The sequence below is a fragment of the Pristis pectinata genome, chromosome 3 (genome assembly GCF_009764475.1).
Source record: "Pristis pectinata isolate sPriPec2 chromosome 3, sPriPec2.1.pri, whole genome shotgun sequence".
In the NCBI taxonomy this organism is placed as follows: domain Eukaryota; kingdom Metazoa; phylum Chordata; class Chondrichthyes; order Rhinopristiformes; family Pristidae; genus Pristis; species Pristis pectinata.
This window is the reverse complement of record NC_067407.1, coordinates 78,056,608-78,080,372: the sequence shown is the minus strand read 5'-3', so window position 1 is coordinate 78,080,372 and position 23,765 is coordinate 78,056,608. Positions and strand designations below refer to the sequence as shown.

Sequence of the window (23,765 nt, the reverse complement as noted above, 5' to 3'; positions counted from 1 at the left end):
AGTACTCTACCCCCTCAACCTTCTGAATTTGAGTGATGCCAGAAGATTGGAAGAGCTAACAGAAACATGTTCTTCCCCAAATGCAGCTTCTTTGCAATTCCTGATCTTGGCACAGGATTTAAGTAAAAGGTGTAGTGAGCACAATATTCATGTCCAAATATGGACAATTCTCTGACAGCAAGTATTTCTGAACACAGAAGAGTGAAGAATAAAGCTCCTCAATTCAGTTTGGTGTACTTTTTTGTTTAATGAGCAATGCAAAATGAACATGCCATAGTCTTACAAATCTAAGAGCTTGTAACATCTGAATGACTAGAAGTACAATTCTTCAATGTCCCATCATAGAAAGACAGACTTAAGAATGCAATTTCAGAATATGACTAGTGAATACTTGAGCTTCAGCCTGCAATTTATACAATTACAAAATTTAAACTCTGTATTCGAGATGGATGGAATGTTAAGCAAAATATATTCAGATCAACAAAGTACATAGCAACCTGCTCACAATAGTTTACACAATTTAAAATTATTATCAGCAAGTTCACTTTCCATTCATTCTTCTGTGCATATGACTTGCTGTACTCTAAAGGGACACGCAGCAGCTGTTTCAGAAAATCTTCAGCATTATTTCTAAAACAAAGTTGTGGAAATGGCTGCTGGTCTGACCTTGACCTAATGGTGCCTGTATGAGCAATTGTTCTGACCACATGCACAGCTAGAACATTCAACAGCCCAATTATCTGGGATCTGAAGGAGGCAGATTTATTGTTGCACCTTTACAGGTTTATCCATCTGAATATTCCTGAATGCTACAATTAAAAAAGCAATGACGGTGCAAAAGTATGGAGAAAGGAAAAAAGATCATCAGCCCATTAAACATGTATTATGTGATCTACCACTTTACAAGAGGGTAGAAATTATTCCATAACTATGCAATGCCCTTAATTAGACCACTTCTTAAGGACAATTCTGGAGACCACTTTCAGGGAAGGAAATGTTGACCTTGGAGTAAACTCAGCATTAATTTACTGGAATGATGCCAGGGTTGCATTTCCTGGAATTTCAAAGGGTGAGGACCGATTTGATTGAAGTCCAAGATATTGATAGGAACTGATAGGTTGGAGAAAGAAAAATTCTAATTGGAGGAGTCTAGAGCTATGGAGCATCATCCTTTCAGAAATAAACTGGGAAACTTTTCCACCCGAGAAGAATGGTAGTATTTGAAACTCTTTCACAACAGCAACTAAAGGTAGGCCAATTGTTATATTTAATTTTGGGATGGTTAAGAAAAACACCAATTAAATACAACAAAAAAAAAGAAATTTGGGGCAAAGGCACATACAGAGATAGGTCACAGATCAGCCAAGAAAACACTCAGCGGCTAAATGTCCAACTTCTGCTCCTCATTCTTCCTCCCATCCCCACCATCCACTGATTAGCATTTTAAAAGGAAGACTATTTCCCCTCTAGAGAGTAAAAGAAAACAATTGAACAGGATCAGCATCTCAAAAACATTTAAATAGGACAGAGCACTAAATCCACAGCTTACGGCAGGGTGAGAGGTGCAGTGGTGGAAGAGAATGGTTTTGGTGATCTCCAAGCCTCAAGATCACAATGCAATGAGGTACATATTACTATAAGGTTAACTACCAGGACCAGGCATCTTCCAACAACTGCTTTTCATTTCTGTAGCCACCACTTTGAATGCAAGTTATTACTTTTAATTACAACATTCCCCAGACTACCATACATCCCCCATATTTAAAAACAATATGGTGGGACCTGCAGGGTAACCTCCCTAAATGAACAAAATCAAACCAAGTCTAAAACCTGTCAACATTATTGAGCAGCAGAATTATTAAGAGTGCAGAAACTACAGTTAACCTTCAGAATATTCTAAAGTCCACAATGCTCATTAAGTAAATTCACCCAATTGGCTCATGTGATCATACCTACTTCCTAAAGGTACAATACCATTGTCTTTTTAATGAGTCCTTCTAAACCCATCAGCTCAGAGGAATATGAGAACCCTTCCTCTTTGCCTGCTTTAACAATTGGCAAAGGAAGCCTGATCTTCAAAAGGACAAAAAAAATTAAATATTGAACATTTACGCATTTTATGATCTTCAAAGCAGGACAACTCTCCCAAATATGTTAGTTTAAATATCAACTGGCGGATGGTCTAAATCGGCAGTTGCACAATGACCTTCAGCAAAGATATACCTTTTGTTCTGTGCCAGAATGTTAAACCTCATTGAGATTCAGCCGACAGAGGAAAGGGGAGTAGTAGGAACCCAGGTACAGATACCCATCGTGCTCACTGGCCTCACTAACTGCAGGCACCACCACTCCATGAGGATCATGGAAACTCCTCCTGACGGATCCATCCTCATTCAGTTCCAGTAAGAGGCCATACTTGGGCACAAACTTCATGGTTGTCTCCTGACTGACCAGCTGAAAACAAAAAACAAAGGATTTGTTAACCATTCAAGAAGTTTGAGAGAATAAAAGATGCTGGCATCTCCCCTTTCACAAAGGGCTTCAATTCAAGAAAATGTGTCGTGGATGTAGACAGTAAATAAATTAAACAACATTACATGGTCAGTGACCTTAGGAGGTTGGGAAGGTGGAGGGGAGCTGCAGAAAGCATTTTTCAGCATATTGGAGCTTATGAGACCTTTCTCTATGCAAATTGCCACACTTCCCAAGTTACAATTATTTTAAGACACAAGAGACTGCAGATGCAGGAACCTGGAGCATCAAGGATTTCAGCTCAAAATGTCATCAATTTCTCTCCCCACCCTCCAAGATGCTGTTTGATCCAATGAGTTCCTGCAGCAGATGCTTCTTTTCTTTTTCAATCTTTTTAATAGTTTTCAAATTAATACAGATTAATATATCAATGTTTATACATGTAATACAAAGAGATCAAGAGAACAATCATGACATGGATAATCATAAAGAGCAATAGAGTATAAAAAAGTCTGTAGATCCAATGATGTTAGTGAATGAATATAATAAAAGAAAAAGATTTATTATAAAATATAAAAAAAACCCAAAACAATAAGAAAAATTATAAACAATATCAAACCAAACAAAAAAAACTGGACTAAAATTTCTCAATAGAAACAGAGCAATATTATGTCATCAACTCCATTCCTCTAAATTGAAAGGTTATTATAAGGGGATCTATATCATGTGAAAATATTGAATAAATGGACTCCAAACTTCCTCAAATTTAAGCGAAGGATCAACAGTACCACTCCTAATTTTTTCCAAATTTAAACATGATATAGTTTGAGAGAACCATTGAAAAGTAGTAGGGGGTATTGGATCCTTCCATTTAAACAAAATGGATCGTTTGGCCATTAATGTAACAAAGGCAATCATACGGTTAGCAGAGGCAGATAAATGGCCAGATTCTATTCTTGGTAAACCAAAAATTGCAGTGATTGATTTACAACCTCATCCTATCTTCAATACATTTGAAATAATGTTAAAAATATCTTTCCAATATTTTTCCAAAAGAGGACAGGACCAAAACATGTGTCAAAGAAGCCACATTCGATTTACATCTGTCACATAGGATTTACATGTTGATAAAAACGAGCTAGCTTATCTTTTGACATATGGGTCCTGTGAACTACCTTAACTGTATCAAAGAATGTCTGGCACACATTAAAGATGTATTAACTAAATGAAGAATTTTCTTCCACTGCAGCAGATGTTTCTGACTACAATTATTTTACTTTAACTCTCAATCACTCCTTTGGAAGCAGTCAAACCTTTTGAGTCAGTGTGCATTCAATTTTCTTTGGAGAATGTATTAAGGTCATGAAAATCACTAACAAAATTCTTTTAAAGCAGTATGTCATGCAGGGTTTCATATTTACCTACCAGCTCAAGTCAAATCTATTATCCTGTACACTCCAGGAATGGGCAGGTCTGATCACCAATGTTTACCCCAGCCAGAGCAGTCCCATTTGATTTCATCAGTAACCTAATGCTAACCAAAGATTGTGTGCAGTGCAGGGAGAAATAAGCCACACCACCGATACCCAATAGTTTTCCAGGAATCCTTTAAAGTGCAGCTAAGTGCAGAGACATGGATAGATTAGGCAAATAAATGGGCGAAGACGACAGATAAACCTCAAAAGCGGAAAGCAGGAGCAAAAGATGGATAGAATCTTTTTTAAATTGCAATGATCCAAGACAGAAGGAGTTAGGGGTCCAAATAGAGAGAAAATAAAGGCTACTGAACAGAAATATTTAAAAACCTTTTAGAATATTGACAAATACAAATGAGTAAAAAGTCTTGCATTTAATAACACGTTTTACAAACTCAGGAAATAACAAAGCAATTTACAAATTATGTTTTTGAATTGTAGACACTTCAATGTAGTCACTCGTGTTGGAAACGTGGCCATCAAGTTGAACACAGCAATATGATTTTAACCAGATAATGTTTTACATTACATTGATTGAAAGATAAATTTTTGAGATCTGGGCTAGCTCCCTGCTCTAAAGTGCTATGGGACTCTACATGCAAACAACTTGGAATACAGACAGGGTTTCAGTTTAGATTCAGCATTTCACACAGGAGATGGTACCTCTGACAACATTGCATTCCTTTTATACTGCACTATTTTTGTTTATTTACTCCAGTCACTGGAGTGAGAACCAAATCCACAATCTGACTCAAAATACAAGAATGCTACCAGAGAAGTGATTGAGAATTTAGGAATTTACAGCTGCACAAAAGGTCTAGATAAACCCCATTTAAGAATACTGCATTCAGATCCTAGCACCACATCTCAGAAAAATGCTCAATGGAGGAGATGGTTCAAAGAAAAAAGAAGAAAACTTGAAGCTTCAGTTCAAAGAAAAGCAACTGCCACTGAACTCCACAGTATACAGTATCCAAAAGCCATCAACAGTTAAAGGGGAGGCTAGTATTTATATGTCCACCTTTAACGGAGATAGACTGTGCAGGGATTAGGAACTGGAAGGAAAATGCCATACTGAAGTTATCCAAACAGTGCACTAAAAAGGCACCTAGTTTTAAGCCAGTCAAAAATCAAGATCAACTAGAGTTCAAGTGAAATATTATCTACCAGGTGTGGCAATGAAAACTGAGTGAAGGATAGTATAAATTGACATATAAATGACCACGCAAGCAAAATAAAAACAAGTGATTTTTTTTTAAAAGAGTGATCTTGGATGTCTCTTCACAGGGCTTCTAAACACAGACCACAGTTTTAAACAAAGTGGACCAAGATATCCTGTAGAACTACAAATAACAAAACTGAGGTCACACCGTTGTGCATCCTTTGTCTTATGATGGACATTTTGATCTATTGTTGATTTACCTTGCAAATCAATTTAGCCAAAGAATTTCCTACCTTAAAAATTAAATTCTTAAGCCAAGGCCTAGGAGCAAGGAAGTCCATTATGGAAAAGCCAGGATTTGGTCGTAGTACAGCTATGCCTACCCAGTAGCCTCCAGAACTACTTGGCCGGATGTTATCAGGGAGACCAGGAAGATTGTCAAAGAATATGTCATGTCCACCTTTTCTCAGTCCAGAGATATGATACCTGGAAAGGATACAAAATTTAAAGTATCAGTACACAGCACCATCTAACATTACTTGTCAGCAGTGACTCAGCTGGTAGCACAACATAAGAAAACAAGAGTAGCCACCCACCAGGCCCCTCAAGCCTGCTCCATCATTCAATATCATGACTGATCTATTCTAGCCTCAAATCCTCTTCTTTGCCAGTTCCTCATAACCCTCAGTTAAATATCTTGAGATCAAGGAACTATCTCCACTACCATCTATGGCATAGAATTCCAGAAATTCACTACCCTCAAGAAATTTCTATGCTTTTTAGTTTTAAGTGACTAGCCTTTTATCTTGTAACTAGGTCCCCTTATTCGAGATTCTCCCACCTGTGATAACATTCTTGCCAGTTCCAAGTCAGAGATTCAAAGTTCACTCCAGAAACTTGAGCATCTACTCTTTGCCAATTATGCTGTGCACTTTGGATTAAACAAAACTTCTGCTGACTATCATCTCCTTATTCTTTGCTTGTTGAGTTATCATCTCCTTACGAAGGTAACAATAAAGCTTTTAGGTCCACTAAAGTAAATCCCTGCTCCTATTCAGGAATTAAATGGCACTCACTGATTGCTTTGAGACCAATTCATTTTCAATAATGACTTAATCTGGAAATTATAGGTTAGCATACAAGTCGATCACTCTGCAAGAGCCTGGAAGATTTTCATCTATTTTAAGCTTGGGTGAGGTAGTATAGCTCAAGTGTAAAATATTTTGCACTAGAGTGTGGAGATGTCTGACATAATCCTGCTACAAGGATCAGTGTTTGCTTTAATTAGGTATTATTGATAGGAATTTAAAGAAAAAAAGCATCCTGATTGCCTGGATGGGTTCTGATTGAGGGGCATCAGAGGACCCCCCCCCCCCAAAAAGAGTATTTTTTCCAATACTTTTGAACCCAAGTTTTTGTCCAGATTTCTGCCTGTTCTAAGAGAAGGTGAAGGGACAAGAGATTTAGTCATCATGCTTCAGCCATTGTGATGCATCCCAGACCTAATGGACCGGTTAGCCTTTTCCTCTTGTCCATTTCAGATGCAACACAACTGAACATAGGAAAAGGTAATCAGGTATCAAGGCTGGTAACATGTCAAACTGATGAACCTCCCTAATGAGAGTCAGAAATAAAAATAACTGCTTCATTTATACCCTACAACAGATTAATACTGGATAGTCACTGAAGTGATTCTATACTGTATGAAAATGTTATTAGGTCAACAAGCTAAAAGCTGGGTCCATGACAAACCCAAAGCAGTTTACTTCCAGTTACTATCTCCAGGAATCAGCTCTTCCACAAAAATGAAAGAGCATTTAACCTGGACCAAAAATTTGACAATGGTATACAGAAAATGTTGTGATCAAGTGTAGTAATCTGAAGTACATGACATTTAATGTCATTGTACCCTTAATCCATCAGTGGTCTTGTTTGCAACTATATCATATTGTTCCCACCTTCTAATTCTGGCCATGGTGGTCTCAGAAACTAGAACATAATCCTCAGCAGGGGAAAGCTGGACTCCATTTGCAAACCTCAGGTCATCCATTAGAACCTCCACTTGCTCAGTTATTGTGTCATATTCCATCAATCTGCAAACAGAACAGGTGTCCATTAGACAGAGCAGAGTGTTACCAAGAATAGTTCAATAATTAGAAATACTGAAAGAGGCTAAACCTACACTATTACCATTTTCTCCCCCTACGTGCATGGATACTTGTTCCACCCTCATCACAGACAAAAGATGGGACGAGTGAATTGTAAGAGTTGGAGAGTCATAGTCATACAGCCCATTGCACCCATTTATACCAAGCCCATTTACTAGTCCTTGGTCTGTGGTTTATTATGCCTTTTCGATTCAAGTTCTTGTTCACATGCTTCTTAAGTGTTGAGAGTACCTACTCCATCATCTTCTCAGACGAGTGCATTCCGGATTCCAACACCCTTTAGTGACATAAAATTCTTCCTCGGATCCCTTCTAAACCTCTTACTCCTCACTTTATATTTCTATCCTCTTACAAACTATGCCTCTCATAATTTTGTATAAATTTTTAAGACATCATTAAACTGGAAAGAGTGCAGTGAAGATTTATGAGGCTGCTACCAGGACTCGAGGGCCCCCGAGTTGGAGGGAGAGGTTAGGCAGGCTAGGACTTCATTCCTTGGAATGTAGGAGACTGAGGGGTGACTTTATGGAGATGTATAAAATCATGAGGGGTATAGATTGTGCACTCACCCTATCTTTTTCCCAGGGAAGGGGAACTAAAAACTAGAGGTCATAGGTTTAAGGTGAGAGGTGAAAGAATTAAAAAGGGACCAGAGGATCAACTTCTTCACAGAGGGTGATGCATATATGGAATGAGCTGCCAGAGGAAATGGTTGTGGCAGGTACAATAACATTTAAAAATACATTTGAATAAGTACATTGATAGGAGGGGTTTAGGAAGGATATGGGCCAAAAGACAGGGAAATGGGACTAGCATGGTGGGCACCATGGGCGAGTTAGTCTGAAGGGCCTGTTTCCATGCTGTATTACTCTATGACTCTACCCCTATCAGGTTCCGCCCCCCAGATGTCTCTGCTGTAAGAAAAACAAACACAGCCCATCCAGTCTCTCCTCATAACTGAAACATTTAAGCCCTGGAAACATCCTGGTGAATCTCCTCTGCAACTTCTCCAGTGCTATCATGTCCTTAATGTGGAGACTAGAGCAGCACACAATATTCCAGCTATGGCCCAATCAATGTTTTATAAAGTTGTACCAAGACATCCCTGTTCTTACACACAATCCTTGGCTAATGAAGGCAATCATCCTGAATGCCTTCACTACCCCATTTACATTGTTGCCACCTTCAGGGATCTTTGAACTTGAACAACAAAATTACTTTGTTCCTCAATACTCCCCAGGGCCCCACCCTCAGAACCTCCAAAATGTATCACCTCACACTGATCAGGACTAAATTTCATTTGACATTGCCCTGCCCATTTTACCAGCTGATTAAAGTCATTCTATAGCCAAAGACTACTCTTCACTATTGACACAAATGTTCATGTCATCTGTAAATTTAATCATACTTCCTACATTCACATCCAAGTTGTTAATTGGGTCACCCTCTGTCTCCCATTAGCAAGCCAATCTTGGATCCAATTTGCCATTGTACCTTGGATCCTATGGGGTCCAATCTTTTGGACCAGCCTTCTGAGTGGGACCTTGTCAAAAGGCCTTACTGAAGGTCATGTAAACATCAACCACACTTTCCTCAATATATTTAGTTACCTCTTAAAAAAAATTAGTCAAGGATCTCCCACCAATAAATCTGTGCCAACTATCCTGATCAATCCCTGCCTTTCAAAGTGTAGATTAATTCCAATAATTCCCTACCACTGATGTTAGACTATCTGGCCAACAATTTCCTGTCTTATCTCTGCTGTTCTTATTGGAATTCTTTGAAGAAATAACATCTACTGTGGATAAAGGGGAACCAGTATTACACTTCAGTTTCCAAAAGGCATTTGATAAGGTGCCACAAAGATTATTGTATGGAATGAGAGTCCTTAATTACTTATTTAAAAAAAACAAAGAAGCTTCACAAACTAAAGCTACAGTTTCAGAATTAAAAGATTAAATTCTGGACACTGTACCAGGATAAATCGATGTAAACAAAAAGGTCCAAGAAACCAAAGGAGGTGTAGAAGAATACCAAGGGCAAAACAGAAACATCAAAATCACAAAAGATAATTATAAGAACAGAAACCTAGAAGTGAATGAGGCTGCAAAAGCAGAGGGTGTGAGACACAAGTTAGATGGGAAAATGCAGTTGGTGGAAGTGCTGCAGCTGAATGCTGTATTCTCAGTTTTCGATCTACACAAAGATTAAACCATGCAAGTTGATCAAATTCACAGATAATAACTAAAGGAGAAAAAAGGAAGCTATACATAGTGGAGTTTAAAGCAGAAGTGTTACAAAAGGCCTATGGCAGTATTAGCAAGTGGAGAGACATACACCAGATGCAGGCAAATTAAAATGTCTGGAAGAAGAGGAAGCACATTGAGGATGAGAAGAACTGTAGAATCAAAACTCCTCATGATAAATGCAATCCCTAATGTGTTAATGAATTACACTGACCAACAAGTTTTCAAGTCCAAATCACTGGCCCATGGAATACAAATATCTCATTAATTCTGTACTGGGTGGGGATGGGGAGGTGGGGAAAGGAGCAAGATCAGAACCAAATTCTGGCTGTTCATCTTTCCCTGGCACAAAAAGCATCTGAGGATCAGAATTAGTTAATTCAATTTATTGACAATCACTGCATTGTCACAAAGAGCTTTCATCCAATACCTTATGAAATGCACCCACCACTAGATGCTTCATCCAGGAAAGAGAACTAAAAGGGAACAGATGTTCGAGTAAACTAGCTATGAAAAAAATACAATTGCAAATTAGCAACAAAGATATGATACAAATTCAGAATACTCACCGCCCATCAGCAGTACCCTCCATCACCAGATATCTGTTGTCTCTTCTCTGCCACTTGCTGCTAGAGTCTGTAAAGTAGATCTTTCTGCCATCTTGAGTGATGCTGAGGTCATTCACAAATGCCATCCTTTTACCCTGGATTACCTTCTGGGCAGAGACCAACATCTTCACTTCACCTGCAATTATTTACCATGTAAGAAAAATTGTTACTTGTAACTGGACCCATAAAATAGCAGCACTACCATCATCAAAGCTTTAAAAGATTGTAACCCACCACACACACTCTCTACCTAAATGTAGATGTTCTACAGTACTAGTTTGTGATAATTTGAAATGAACCCACATTCATTTTATAAATGTAGCTTTTCCCCCCAATAGTAGCAAAATAAACTATAGATCTACTAACATTTTGATAGCTGCCAACTATACCCATGAGTCTTCCTCTCCTTTTTCTGCTCAACCAAGGGTTACCCTTCACATTCAACACAACATTAGGCCATTCCCTATTAAACAATACTAAAGTCAGTATGAGGGATAAAATGTTAGTAGGATATGTCAATTGGATGAAATAAGGAGGAAAGAAACAAGGTCTAACAGCTGTATGGCCCGTTCTTATATCATTAATTATATGCAACTCTATACGGTTCTGAAGTGGAAAGGTTTTTTGTACAACGCCTGAATGATGAGTGCAGTTTACAATAAATAACATTGGCCATGTGTTTTCAGTTGTGACACATAGCTGGCAGAATGTACATATCAATCACCTTCAAGTACACAGCCTCAATATCTGATAGAATATTGCAATCCTTTTATTTTGATTTTAGCACCATCTAGTGGCAGTATCCAGGCTTCATAGTGGGATTGCAGACCCATAGCAGAAAATCAACATATTAAGTACTAAATTACTAAAGTACTAGGTTCTTCCCTGCTCTTCCACACCCAACCCTGAGAGTTTCAGTGGTGGGTTAATTGCTGGAGGGGATGCTGAGGGACAGGATCTACCAACATTTGGAGAGACAGGGTCTAATTCAGGACAGTCAGCACAGCCTTGGCATGGGAAGTGGTGGCTGACAAATCTCTTGGAGTTCTTCAGATTGGATTCATAATTGGCTCAGTGGCAGGAAGGATGATGCTCGAGGGCTGTTTCTCAGACTGGAGGCCTGTCTAGTGGTGTGCCACAGGGTCGATGCTAGGACCTTTGTTGTTTGCAATTATATAAATGATTTGGATATGAATGTACAAGGCATGATTAGTAAATTTGCAGATTATACTAAAATGAAAGGTATTGAATACAGTGTAGGAGGTTATGAAAAATTACAGGGGGATCTTGATCAGCTAGGTATGTGGGCTGAGGATTAGCAAATGGCTTTCAATCCAGATTAATGTGAGGTATTGCATTTTGGGAGATCAAACTAGGGTGGGACTTATACAGTGAATGGCAGAGCCCTGGGGAGTATTATGGAACAGAGGGACCTAGGAGTGTGAGTGCATAGTTTGCTGAAAGCAACTTTTGGCACGCTGGCCCTTCATCATTCAGGGCACTGAGTATAGAGATTTGGGAAGTTATGATGCAGTTATACAAGATGTTGGTGAGGTTGCACTTGGAGTATTGTGTATAGTTTTGGTCAACCTGTTATGGGAAAGATGTCATTAAACTAGAGTGCAGAAAAGATTTACCAGGATGTTGCCTGGACTTGTGGGGCCTGAGTTAGGAGGAAAGATTGCGCAGACTAGGACTTTATTCCCTGGAATGTAGGAGATTGAGGGGTGACCTGATAGGAGGTTTACACGATCATGAGGAGCATAGACAGGGTGAAAGTACTTAGTCTTTTTCCCCAGGGAGGGTGTGCTTAAAAAAAGGGCATAGGTTTAAGATCAGAGGTGAGATATTTAAAAAGGACATCAGGAGCAGCTTTTTCATGAAAAGGGTGGTGTGTATTTGGAACGAGCTGCCAGAAAGTGGTTGAGGTGGGCACATTAACAACATTTAAAGAGCCATCTAAATAAGTACACAGATAGGATAGGTTTAGAGGGCTTTGAGCCAAATACAGGCAGATAGGACGTGGTCACTGGGCAAGAGTCAGCATGGACTAATTGGGCCGAAGGGCCTGTTTCCATGCTGTATTACTGTACTTTAACAGTTTCCTTCATCCTATTTGTAGAGGGGTACCAACGGCTCCTCTCCTTCACTCTTCCATAAACAGTAATGAACCTCTCTTATCTTTGCTCCTCAGATGAGGGACAGAGGAAGCTTAGGCTGGCAAGGCTACTCTGCAGACACATTGTATAGAGTAACAGAATAAAACAGCACAGAAACGAGCCCTTCAGCCCAACTCATCCATGCTGACCAAGGTCCTCACTAAACTAGTCCCATTTACCTGCATTTGGCCCAGATCCCTCCAAACTCCTCCTGTCCATGTTCTTGTCCAAATGCTTTTTGAATGTTGTTACTGTACCTGCCTCAGCCACTTTCCTGGCAGCTCATTCCATATACGCACCAACCTCCACCACCAAGTTCCTTTTAAATCTTTCACCTTAAACCCATGCTCTGTGCTTTATAGTTCCCCTTCCCTGGGGGAAAAAAGCCATGCGTGTTCACCCTTTCTATGCCCCTCATCATCTGTATCTGGCAGAACACGATTTCCAACTGCAATAGATCAAGCAGCAGCAAAGTTTCAATTGCACCAGCATTGTCTCCTCAGCCAATATCCCCTGCATCAAGGCCTTGATTATATTCAATCAACTCCACTGGCCACGTCCTTCCATATGCTGATAGATTCCAGAAACAAATAGGATTCCAGCTGGAGAGGGAAAAAGGTTCAAGGATGTTCTCAGAACCTCCTTGAAAATATGCAACATCCTCACTGGACTCCTGGGAATCTCTGGCCCATGACTGCTCCCAGTAGATAAAGGAACATCCAAGACAGCATTAAGAACAGAGTTCAAGCACACAGACATCCAGCATAATGGTAGAAGGAACACACCACCTTAAACAACCCACGCATTCGATTCCTCCTGCCCCATCTGTGGAGGAGTCTATGAGTCCCACATTGGCCTCAGTCGCCACAGAAATGGAGTGGAAACACATCCTCAATCTCGAGGATCAACAAAGAAAGGAGTTGCCGTGCCTCAAGGTAAAGAACTGTATGGGCACGTCATCTCATTTGCTTGTCACAAAGTGCATAGTCTAAGCTCTGGAGTAATGAAGGTAGACAAGGTGCATACCCGTGTACATAAAAATTGTGCTAGTTTAATTATATTAACAGTAATTAAAATAGTCTACCTGTGACTGGATTAACTTCAAATAGCCCATAGTAAGCATCTGCCACAAACAGAGTGCCATTTGGTCCAACCCGGATGCCCAAAGGTCTTCCACATGTTGGTTCATCTTCTCTTGTTCCTGGGTGCAAGACGCAAGTACCAGTCATATCAAGAATGGGTGGGTGTCAATTAGAAGCCAAGAGATAGCATGGGAAAGGAAGAAATATACTATGGAAAAAGCAAATTGTGATCGTATAATCACCCCAATTTGTAAGTATTTGCATATTTGTTGAAACAAAATATTTTAAAGTATCTTGCTAAAGATAACAGTACTGCAGAAATTTGTAGAACTATCCATGTTATATCCAACAAATTCTTACCACAAGGCAGTTTGCCTATTCTTGCTAGAGTGTGTATTTTCCCATCACTTATTTTCAGAATCTGTCCATCCGCTGTTCCAGTGAATATCACATCTGCAGAGATTCCACAAAATTCAGTTCACTTAACTTCCCAGAAAAAAAAAGCTAGATCAAATTCTCAGCTTTAAATTTTATTCAGAAACAGAAAACATGCTTTATATATGCCTTCATGATTTCAGAAGTCTTGGAGTTATTTACAAGTAATGAGGTACTTTAAACTGCTTATAACATAGAAAAGCTCTGCTGCCCAGTTATACTAAGTTCTGACAAAAAGCAAGGTGATAACTAGATAAATCTTCCTGAAGTGATTTTGGTTGAAGAACACATTATTGTCTTAGCCAAACAAGAGAAATCTGATCCTTCTTCAAATATTGCCAAAGGAATTTTTATATCAACCCGTGTTGTTAGTTAGGACTTTTCATGCACAAGACATGTGTCTGCAAGTAGTGTGTACATAGCCTTGAAATAGGATTCATATTAATAAGATTATGAGTACCAACTACTGAGTCACAATTAAATTTCAGATAAGATCGCTTTCCTCATCTTTAGTTTAAAAAATCCTACATTTAATGAGTACAAACTTGTGTGAGACTTATATATAGTGGAAATGACTCCCTAATCTAATTGATAATGTTAGCAAGGAGATTTTAAAGTGCAAAATTGCAGAGGGTAAATCAAAATAAATTGAAGAAAATTGCAAAAAAAATGTAAATTAAATTCAATAAAACAGGCAATATTATGTGGGCTAACACCTTCAAGAAAATCTGTGTCCTTACCCAGTCCCATTTTATCTACGTTTAATGCACTGTGAAATGACATAACAATTAACAGTTGAGAGGACAAATAGGGCAGGCCTTAGCAATACAATCCACACTTCAAAAGTGGTTTATAGAGTCGAAGTACAGAAACAGGGCCTTCAGCTGACTATCAAGTATCTATCCATCTATTCTAATCCGATTTACCAGCATATAGTCTGCACCTTGGTGATTCAAGTGCTCATCTAGTTACTCCTTAAATGTTGTGAGAATACCTGCCTCCACCATCCACACAGGCAGTGTGTTCCAGATTCCAACATCCACTGTGTGAAACTTTCTTCCTTCGTCCCCATCTAAACCTCTTACCCAGAACCTACACCCTCTAGTTAACAGACATTTCCTTTATAATGAAGTTGGTTTCAGAAAAATTTTGCTTCCTTGTAACTTACTGTATTTACTTTTGGCTAACTGATTTAAAGCAAGACATTATAGCCTTTGCTACTTCAGCCAGCATGGTTTTCTTTGCAACATTCATTCCAAATTTCTGTCAAGGGAGCTGCTAGAAAGAGAAATCGGCGGAGTAGCACAGGCTGCAATCCTTTCTAATAGAAAGGCGATAAAATGAAGCCCTGTAATCTGCAACACCTTAAACAATCAATGTGAGAAACAGTTTAATACAAGTGAAATCTAACCAACACTATAAGAATTAGCTAGTTCATTAATCCCTTGTTACCCAAGCTTTAACAAAAAATCCATATTTAGATGTACACAGAAAATGTACAAGGCTAAGAAAGGGGAGCAAGGTTAATCAGTAGCTCTTTGAATTATTACAGCCATTATGAGATGAATGGTAGCTTGCTGTGCTTCAGGATTCAATGACATATGCTAAAAATGGGTTCTTATGCCAAGATCTGATTGCATTCTTTAATTATGCATTTGATATTTTAGTCAAAATTAGATGAACTGAAAGTCACCACAAGATCTGCTCATCTAAAGGCTCATACGATTTGAAATTCCACATATATACACTAGCTAGTTTAAAGCTGTTAATGTTTCAGGTGCAAGACCCTACATCAGATATGGGAAAGAGAAAAAACAAAGTTATTTTTTTAGAGACAGAAGTAGGAGAAGGGATGGTTAAAACAGAGGGAATCTCTCTCATAGGAGAAGGATTAATGCGGCCAATAGAAGTACACACTTCTTTGTCTTTGATATGATGTGGGATACGTCCAGCAGGCCAGATTGTACTAACAGAATTAGGAAAAACTGAACTAAAACCACAGATGAATGACTCACAGAGATGGCCAGTTCAGATACAAATGGAAAGGAACAGCTTGTTATCTAAAGTTGAAGAATTCAATAGAGTCAGAAAGACTGCATCATTCCCAGAGAGAAGATGAGGTGTCATTCCTCAAGCTTACATGGGGCCTCATTACAACAGTGCAGAAGGCCTCCGATGCAAGGGTCAGTGTCAGAGTGGGATGGAGAATTAAAATGGCAGGTAACTGGAAACTCAGTGTCACTCCTACAGATTGAATGAGATCCATTCTGCAGTTTCTTCAATGTAGAGGAGACCACATTGTGAACAAAGCATGCAGTACACTAGATTGGAAGTAGTACTTCACCTGTAAAGACTGTTTGATTTCTTGAATGGTAGAAAGGAGGGCTGAAAGGACAAGCAATGAAAATCGAGCAGTCACATGGGAAAGTGCACAAGATGGAGAACGGTCAGTGGAGATGAAAGTGCAGGCCAGGGAGTCGCAAAGGGAATGATCCCTTCATAAAGCTGAAGGGGGAAATGTATATTTGGTGGCAGAACCTTGATGGAACTAGCATAAATCGTGAAGGATGATCTGTTGAACATGGGAAGCTGGTGAAATGGAAGAACCAGCAGAACTTTGTTCTTACTCTAAGAAACAGGGCGAGAAAAAAGGTCCAGGAAATAGATGAGACACAGTCAAGAACTCTGTACAGAATGGCAGAGAGAAAGCCAAAGTTCAGGTCTATCACAGATACTGCCTGTGTTTTTCCAGTATTTTGTGTTTTATTTCAGATTTCCAGCATTTGTAGTTTTCCGATAGTAATTTAGAGATCATATTCTTGAACTTTAAAGCTCAAGTATTTTTTCCTTCAAGAATCTTTTAATATATGAATAGTCAAGGCTAGTCCATACCTCCTAGATGTGCAATGGATTCTGGTCCAAAAAGCTGTCCCTCATACAAGCGCTCAGCCTGTCTCAGCTTAAGATTTGCTTCCAAAGGACCAATCAGCAGGGGAGGCTCCTTGTAACTGGAGGTGAAGGGCAATGGAAATAAAATAAAAGATCAAAACTTTGAAGTCAGATTACTTCAAGAACAAACTGACTAAATCAAATGGAATCCTCTACAAATCTGGGAGGAAAATTGTTAAGAGCCAAGGAGTGCAGGCCTAGAAACAGCCATTTACAGACAGCAGACTTCACTGTGAATTACAGTGGTAGAACTCCCACTGTTGTTGGATGCAGTCTGCAGCTGTGACATCAACTGCTGGAAACAGCTTTACTTTTTAAAAGCTGTTTTTTTTCCTTGAAATTTATGCAATTACATAGCCAACATCATATTTACTCAATCTACTAGATTTTAAGAAGCATCTGAAGTTTACAGAAATTGGTAATTGTCAAGGTACAGTCTATTATTAAAATTACTTTCAATAACAATAACTGAAAAAGAAACAATAACAATAGTATTAATGGTAAGACTCTTGGCAGTGTGGAGGATCAGAGGGATCTTGGGGTCCGAGTCCATAGGACGCTCAAAGCAGCTGTACAGGTTGACTTTGTGGTTAAGGCGGCATACAGTATATTGTCTTTCATCAATCGTGGAATTGAATTTAAGAGCCGAGAGGTAATGTTGCAGCTATATAGGACCCTGGTCAGATCCCACTTGGAGTACTGTGCTCAGTTCTGGTCACCTCACTACAGGAAGGATGTGGAAGCCATAGAAAGGGTGCAGAGGAGGTTTACAAGGATGCTGCCAGGATTGCAGAGCAGGCCTTATGAAAACAGGTTGAGTGAACTCTGCCTTTTCTCCTTGGAGCGACGGAGGATAAGAGGTGACCTGACAGAGGTGTACAAGATAATAAGAGGTATTGATCGTGTGGATAGTCAGAGGCTTCCCCCCCGCCCCTCCCCCAGGGCTGAAATGGTGGCCACAAGAGGACACAGGTTTAAGGTGCTGGGGAGAAGGTACTGAGGAGATGTCAGGGGCAAGTTTTTTTTAGTCAGGGTGGTGAGTGCATGGAATGGGCTGCTGGCAACGGTGGTAGAGGCAGATACGATAGGGTCTTTTAAGAGACTTTTGGATAGGTATATGGAGCTGAGAAAGATAGAGGGCTATGGGTAAGCCTAGTAATTTCTAAGGTAGGGACATGTTCAGCACAACTTTGTGGGCCGAAGGACCTGTATTGTGCTGTAGGTTTTCTATGTTTCTAACTTCAATTAAGTAAAAGTAGAATTGGTGCCCACTCCAACTGCAGATTACTAGTTAAAATAGATCCTTACCTGAAAGGTTGGGGGTTTATTGGAGACTGCAGCAACAGTGCTGCTGTCAGTAACGGAACTACAAGTGTCACGACAAGAGTTGTCAAGGTTATCCGGAAAACTTTCCCACTATATGCACTGAAAAAAGAAACATACTGTAAATTGCAATGATTATAAATTGTAGGAAAGGAGAATAATTTCTCATGTGAGCCACTTGCCAGTGTTAGAGCGTGTTTGGAAATAAACTTGCTTTACAACATACATGCCAGCCACCATTACGGTGAGCGTCAAAGAAATCTGTAAAATGAAATCAATCTCTGAGCAAAACAAAAAAGCACACAAGATGCTCTGCAGATGACAATTATTGTCCAAAGTTATTTTAACTGGCAAAACAAAAGCATATTGTGCTCACCAACTTCTATTAGTTCAGGGTTCAGAAACTCAATTTTGAAGTTTCATCCTTGCCATTTTCAGACTGACATGGGAAAGGGAAAGGGGTGTGTGGGCAAGCCTGCATGTGGATGTGCACAAACTTCAAGCTGGTCTAATAAATCATGAATTCAACCAGATCATTGCAGATATCAACCAAATGAACAAGTTTCTGAACAAGGTGATCCACTATGGAATGAATCAGAGGACAAAATAAGATTTCTATTTCTCTGCAATTCTTTAAAGTAGAAATTGCCTTTTACATTGGACTTGTAAAGGGAAGATATTTTGACACAAAGGTTCCTTCATACAAGTCCCCTCTGCCACAAAATTAATGTGACTTTCTTTACCCCAAACTTACTAATTTTAGTGAAATTAAGAAGTACAGGTCTCCCTTGATATGCCATATCAGACTAGGATTCACTATATAAATCTAAAGGGATCTACCAGTTGGGTCACCGACATCTCTTAAGCACACAAGTAGATATTAGAATATTGCTATACCATTCCCCTCTACCACCTCCTCCTCCTACAGTCTCTCAGGATAGAGAATAATTTGTTTCAGGGTTCTGAAATGACTGATAAGGCCAAAGCAGGAACAACAGACTCTTCACACAGAAGGGACAGGAGGTGCCCAACACATTCAGGTATGTGGAGAGTTGCGAGGTAGTGCACTCCTTCCATTGCTTAGTGTTTGTGTACTCCTTATGCATGGACTCAAGTTTCTCAATACCATTCTGCATTTCTCTGATTAGTCATGAGCCAGGGATTCCCAACAGTCAGTGCAGCTATTGCATTTTTTTTTCCCCAAGCAGGCTTTGAAAAGATCCTTGATTCCTTCTCTCCACTTGGTAATTTCATCCCGTGACAAAGCTCAACGTTACCTCCAGCACACCAGCTTGAGTCTATTTTGCAGCTTTTTGGCACTGAATCTATACATTTTGATGTGGCTAATTAATAGACAAATAGAACACTAATCAGAAGGTAAGGAAGTTAAAAAAGGGAAAATACTATTTCTAAACATCCACTGGATTTAATTTCAATAAGCTTGTATATGCTGAGATTGAAAATCAATGTTATTTAACTATTATTTTAATAATGCTGTAAAATGAAGAAATTAAAAGGGCACAAAAAATTAATGGCAGAAAGTTCCAGCAACAGCAAATTGGAAAAAAGTAAACCATTTTTCACATATCAAATACACAAATCCCCCAAGGATCGCAAGTAAAAACTAAATTAAAACCCGTTTGTTGATATAAGTATGCTTTTCTTCTTTCTTCAATGGTCTTGCACCATTTTGATGTCACACTGCCAGATAGCAATCAACTCTCTCAAATCCGATTAGTTCTGATAGAAAATTTGCAAGCAGTTCTTTGTTTTTTGAAAAAACATTGTCATGGAGCCTATTTCCATGCTGTACGACTTTTCAGTTCCCACTGACCATCCAGTTTTGGTTTCCTCACATTCTATTACTCACCTACACACAGAGGGTAATCTACAGTGGCCAATTAGCCTATCAACCCATGTCTTTGGGATGTGGGAGAAAACTAGAATACCCAGGAGGAAACCAAAGCAGTCACAAGTAGAAGATGCAAGCTCCACACAGGCGGCACAGGTCAGGACTGAGTCTGGGTCACTGAAGCTGCAAGACAGCTGCTCTACTAGCTGTGCCACCCTACATTGTGCCCTACAACCCAGTTTTGAAAACTGAATGACTTGGAGTTGCAGGTAATTTAAAATCATAGTCATACATACCAAATATGAGAATTTCAGGTCTTCAAACAGAATGCATTTCCATTTCCCTATGATCTCAAACACTATTTCCCTATGAAGATTTAAAACAAAAATCATCTGGTGATTAAACCACTTTCAAACTTTGCAACAATGATTATCAAAAGGTAAGTGTTTAGAACTTAAAGCAACTATAAAAATAAAGAGATGGCAAGATCTCCAGAGGTAATAGGTGATCTCACCTACTCCTTCTGACAATGCTTCATATGCAGCCACAGGGATAACATAATATCTGATTTGACCTTCACTGTCCCCTCCAGCCAATACAACAAGACACATGTTCCATGTGAAACTGCAATTTACTTGTACTAGGTTGGATTCACTGCTCACTGGGTAGATCAAAAGCTGATTCACTGAACCTGTTTCCAAAACAGAAGCCCCAATCACTTGCCATTTTATTTCTGTCTGATTCCAATTTCTCTATCCCTAATGTCCTACACTGTTCCAATGAAGCTCAATAACAGAAGCTCAAGAACATCTCTTTCAGTTAAGCCCATTACAGACTGAGGCACAACATCAAGTTCAACACCCAATACCCAAAATTTTTTCCCCTTCAGAGAGTAGAATCATTTCCAGCACCTGCTATTTCAATCTTGACCAACTACCATACCTTTCACATTTGCCATGTTCTCATTTTTCATAGTATGAGAAGCAGGAAACAGAAAAGCTACAGTACAATACAGGCCCTTCAGCCCACAAAGCTGTGCTGAACATGTCCCTACCTTAGAAATTACTAGGCCTACCCATAGCCCTCTCTTTCTCAGCTCCATGTACCTATCCAAAAGTCTCTTAAAAGACCCTATCGTATCCGTCTCCACCACCATTGCCGGCAGCCCATTCCACGCACTCACTACTGAGTAAAAAAAAACTTACCCCTGACATCTCCTCTATATCTACTCCCCAGCACCTTAAACCTGTGTCCTCCTGTGGCAACCATTTCAGCCCTGGGAAAAAGCCTGACTATCCACACGATCAATGCCTCTCATCATCTTATACACCTCTATCAGGTCACCCCTCATCTTCCGTCGCTCCAAGGAGAAAAGGCCGAGTTCACTCAAGCTGTTTTCATAAGGCATACTCCCCAATCCTGGCAGCATCCTTGTAAATCTCCTCTGCACCCTTTCTATGGCTTCCACATCCTTCCTGTAGTGAGGTGACCAGAACTGAGCACAATACTCCAAGTGAGGTCTGACCAGGATCCTATATAGCTGCAACATTACCTCTCGGCTCCTAAATTCAATTCCATGATTGATAAAGGACAATATGCCATATGCCTTCTTAACCACAGAGTCAACATCATCAAACATAACATCAGACCTTTCCTTTTATTCTTTCCCCTCCTCCCCTAGACCTATGCATGCTCAAAACCTCCATCTACAACATTTTTCAGTTCCGACAAAGTCACAAACCCAAAACATTGACTCTGGTTCTCTCTACAGCCTTTGAATTTCTATAATACAAACAGAACATGACAAAAGTACTCAGGTCAGATAATCTCATCTCAAAAAATATGCGATGCAGACTGCATGCAACTTCTTAGTCCCTTGGATTGGAGGTTGACTTGCTTTCAATCTCGAGTTTAGTGCTCGGAGAGGGTGGACAAGCAAGTTGTTTAGAATCTTGTGTACTCATTCTGCTCTTTGCACTCAGTTCACACACACTCCCACTCTGTGGACTCAACATTGGTCAGTGTTCTCCTGGATACACCTTCTCCAATTTGAGCAGACAATGAGGATGTTACATTTTTTCCTAGGAAGAAATTGGGAATGTCCTTGAAGCATTTTGTGTGTTTTCCTGAATATCTCTTCCATCACAGAGATCAGAGCAGAGTGCTTTTTTCAAGTGTGGTATCATACATATTGACCAAGCCCACCCACAGGGGATGATTGAATGTGATCGGAGCTTGATACTTTTACCCAAGAGAATGCTGGCATTGGTTTGCGTATCCTGCTAGATATGGAGGATTTTGCCAAAACAGCCTCAATGACACTTCCAGTGATTTAAGATGTCTACTGTAGATTTCCCATGTCTTTGAAGTGTACAGAGAGAGAAAGATCAATGATGCTCAGTTGACTATGAACTCAGTACCATGTTTTAGATGTTGATCTCCAAACAATTTTCTTTTCCACTTGTTTCCACAGTCTCTTTCTCAAATCAGCTGAAGATCTGCTGGCACACTGTAGGCAGTCATAAACTTCAATGTTTGCATTTTGCTGCAATTAGCTACCAAGATACAGATGGCAGTACACATTTCCCATGCTCTCATCGCAGACCTTGATTTTCGTGAGGTAATGTCAGATTGGTGACAGAATTGTATCTTCCAATGTTTAGTGCAGGACCTGTCATCTTGTACACTCCAGTGAAGAAGTCAACAGCAATTTGGAACTCAGCCTCCAGGTATTGTCTGTATACCATAACTCAGTGCCTAAAGATTCAAACATTTTAGTTCTAGTGTGGAGGCAAAAGTTGCACTATTAATCCTGTATATTAGGTCCACTCCAGTGAGAAGCAGTATTGTAGCAAAGATTGAGAAGAGGGTTGGCCCATGGATTGATCTTGGTTAGAACCATCTTTATACTGTGATGAGCACCATAACATGCAGGTCATTGTATAGGAGAAGAACCTTCTACACTAGACAGGATATATCATATTTGTTTAGGCCAAGGACTCTTGATGTACTTTTGCCTACTACCCACCCTCCATCAGTATACATCAGAGTAGGCAACATATTAACAACCCTATCAGTATGCAATCATGCAAGTTAAAAACACAGACCCATCCACCACTTAATACATGCATTCTCAACAGCCCCAAAACTTAACATCACACACTAACTTTATCACCCATTTCTCCAACAGAATGCTCACCAGCACTTCCTACCTGTCAGCCCTCCCCATAATATACAACATATTTTACACTCACCATACATTAACTCCCTGCCCAACTGCATTTAACCTGACCAATTGCATTTACCCCATTAACCACTCTACCTCAATAACCTGTATTTACTCTATTAATAACCCCCTCTGCAACAGCAGATGCTATTGCATGGTACCTACTAAACTCATCCCCAATACCATGGACCATTGCTCAAAACCCACTAATCCCCCGGCCAACAGCTGCACCAATCCATTAACCCCTTCCACATTAGTTCCCCAATTGCATTAACTGCTTTCTCTCCAGCATGTACCCGTGCACTTAGCTCACCAGCCCTCCCCTCTCCAGCATGTACCCGTGCACTTAGCCCACCAGCCCTCCCCTCTCCAGCATGCGTTTACCCCACGACCTGATAGTACCCAACTGATCGCAAGGGTACTTTCAGCAACCTTCCCAGGGCTGAAACCAACGCCACGACAATCACTGCTCAGACACTACCTGACATGCTTGGTCTCCGCATCCCGCGACTCGTCCGAGATGACCTGCGGCTGCTGAAGCCGGCGGTGCCGCAACCCTTCGCTCTCCTTCATCATCCACCCGTACGCATGCGCCAAAAAACGCGAGA

The 23,765-nt window shown here is 39.9% G+C and overlaps 1 protein-coding gene across 1 annotated transcript; it reads right to left on the bottom strand.

Annotated features, from left to right (window-relative positions):
• Positions 1–233: 233 nt before the first annotated feature.
• On the bottom strand, positions 234–23,765 carry apmap (adipocyte plasma membrane associated protein). The gene is made up of 9 exons (XM_052010937.1): positions 23,639–23,765; positions 18,065–18,181; positions 16,700–16,815; positions 13,733–13,825; positions 13,375–13,491; positions 10,093–10,267; positions 7,068–7,202; positions 5,403–5,595; positions 234–2,454 (listed from the first exon to the last, which is right to left on the bottom strand). The coding sequence occupies exons 1-9, from the start codon at positions 23,731–23,733 to the stop codon at positions 2,245–2,247; spliced, it is 1,251 nt and encodes a 416-aa protein (XP_051866897.1). The 5' UTR covers positions 23,734–23,765; the 3' UTR covers positions 234–2,244.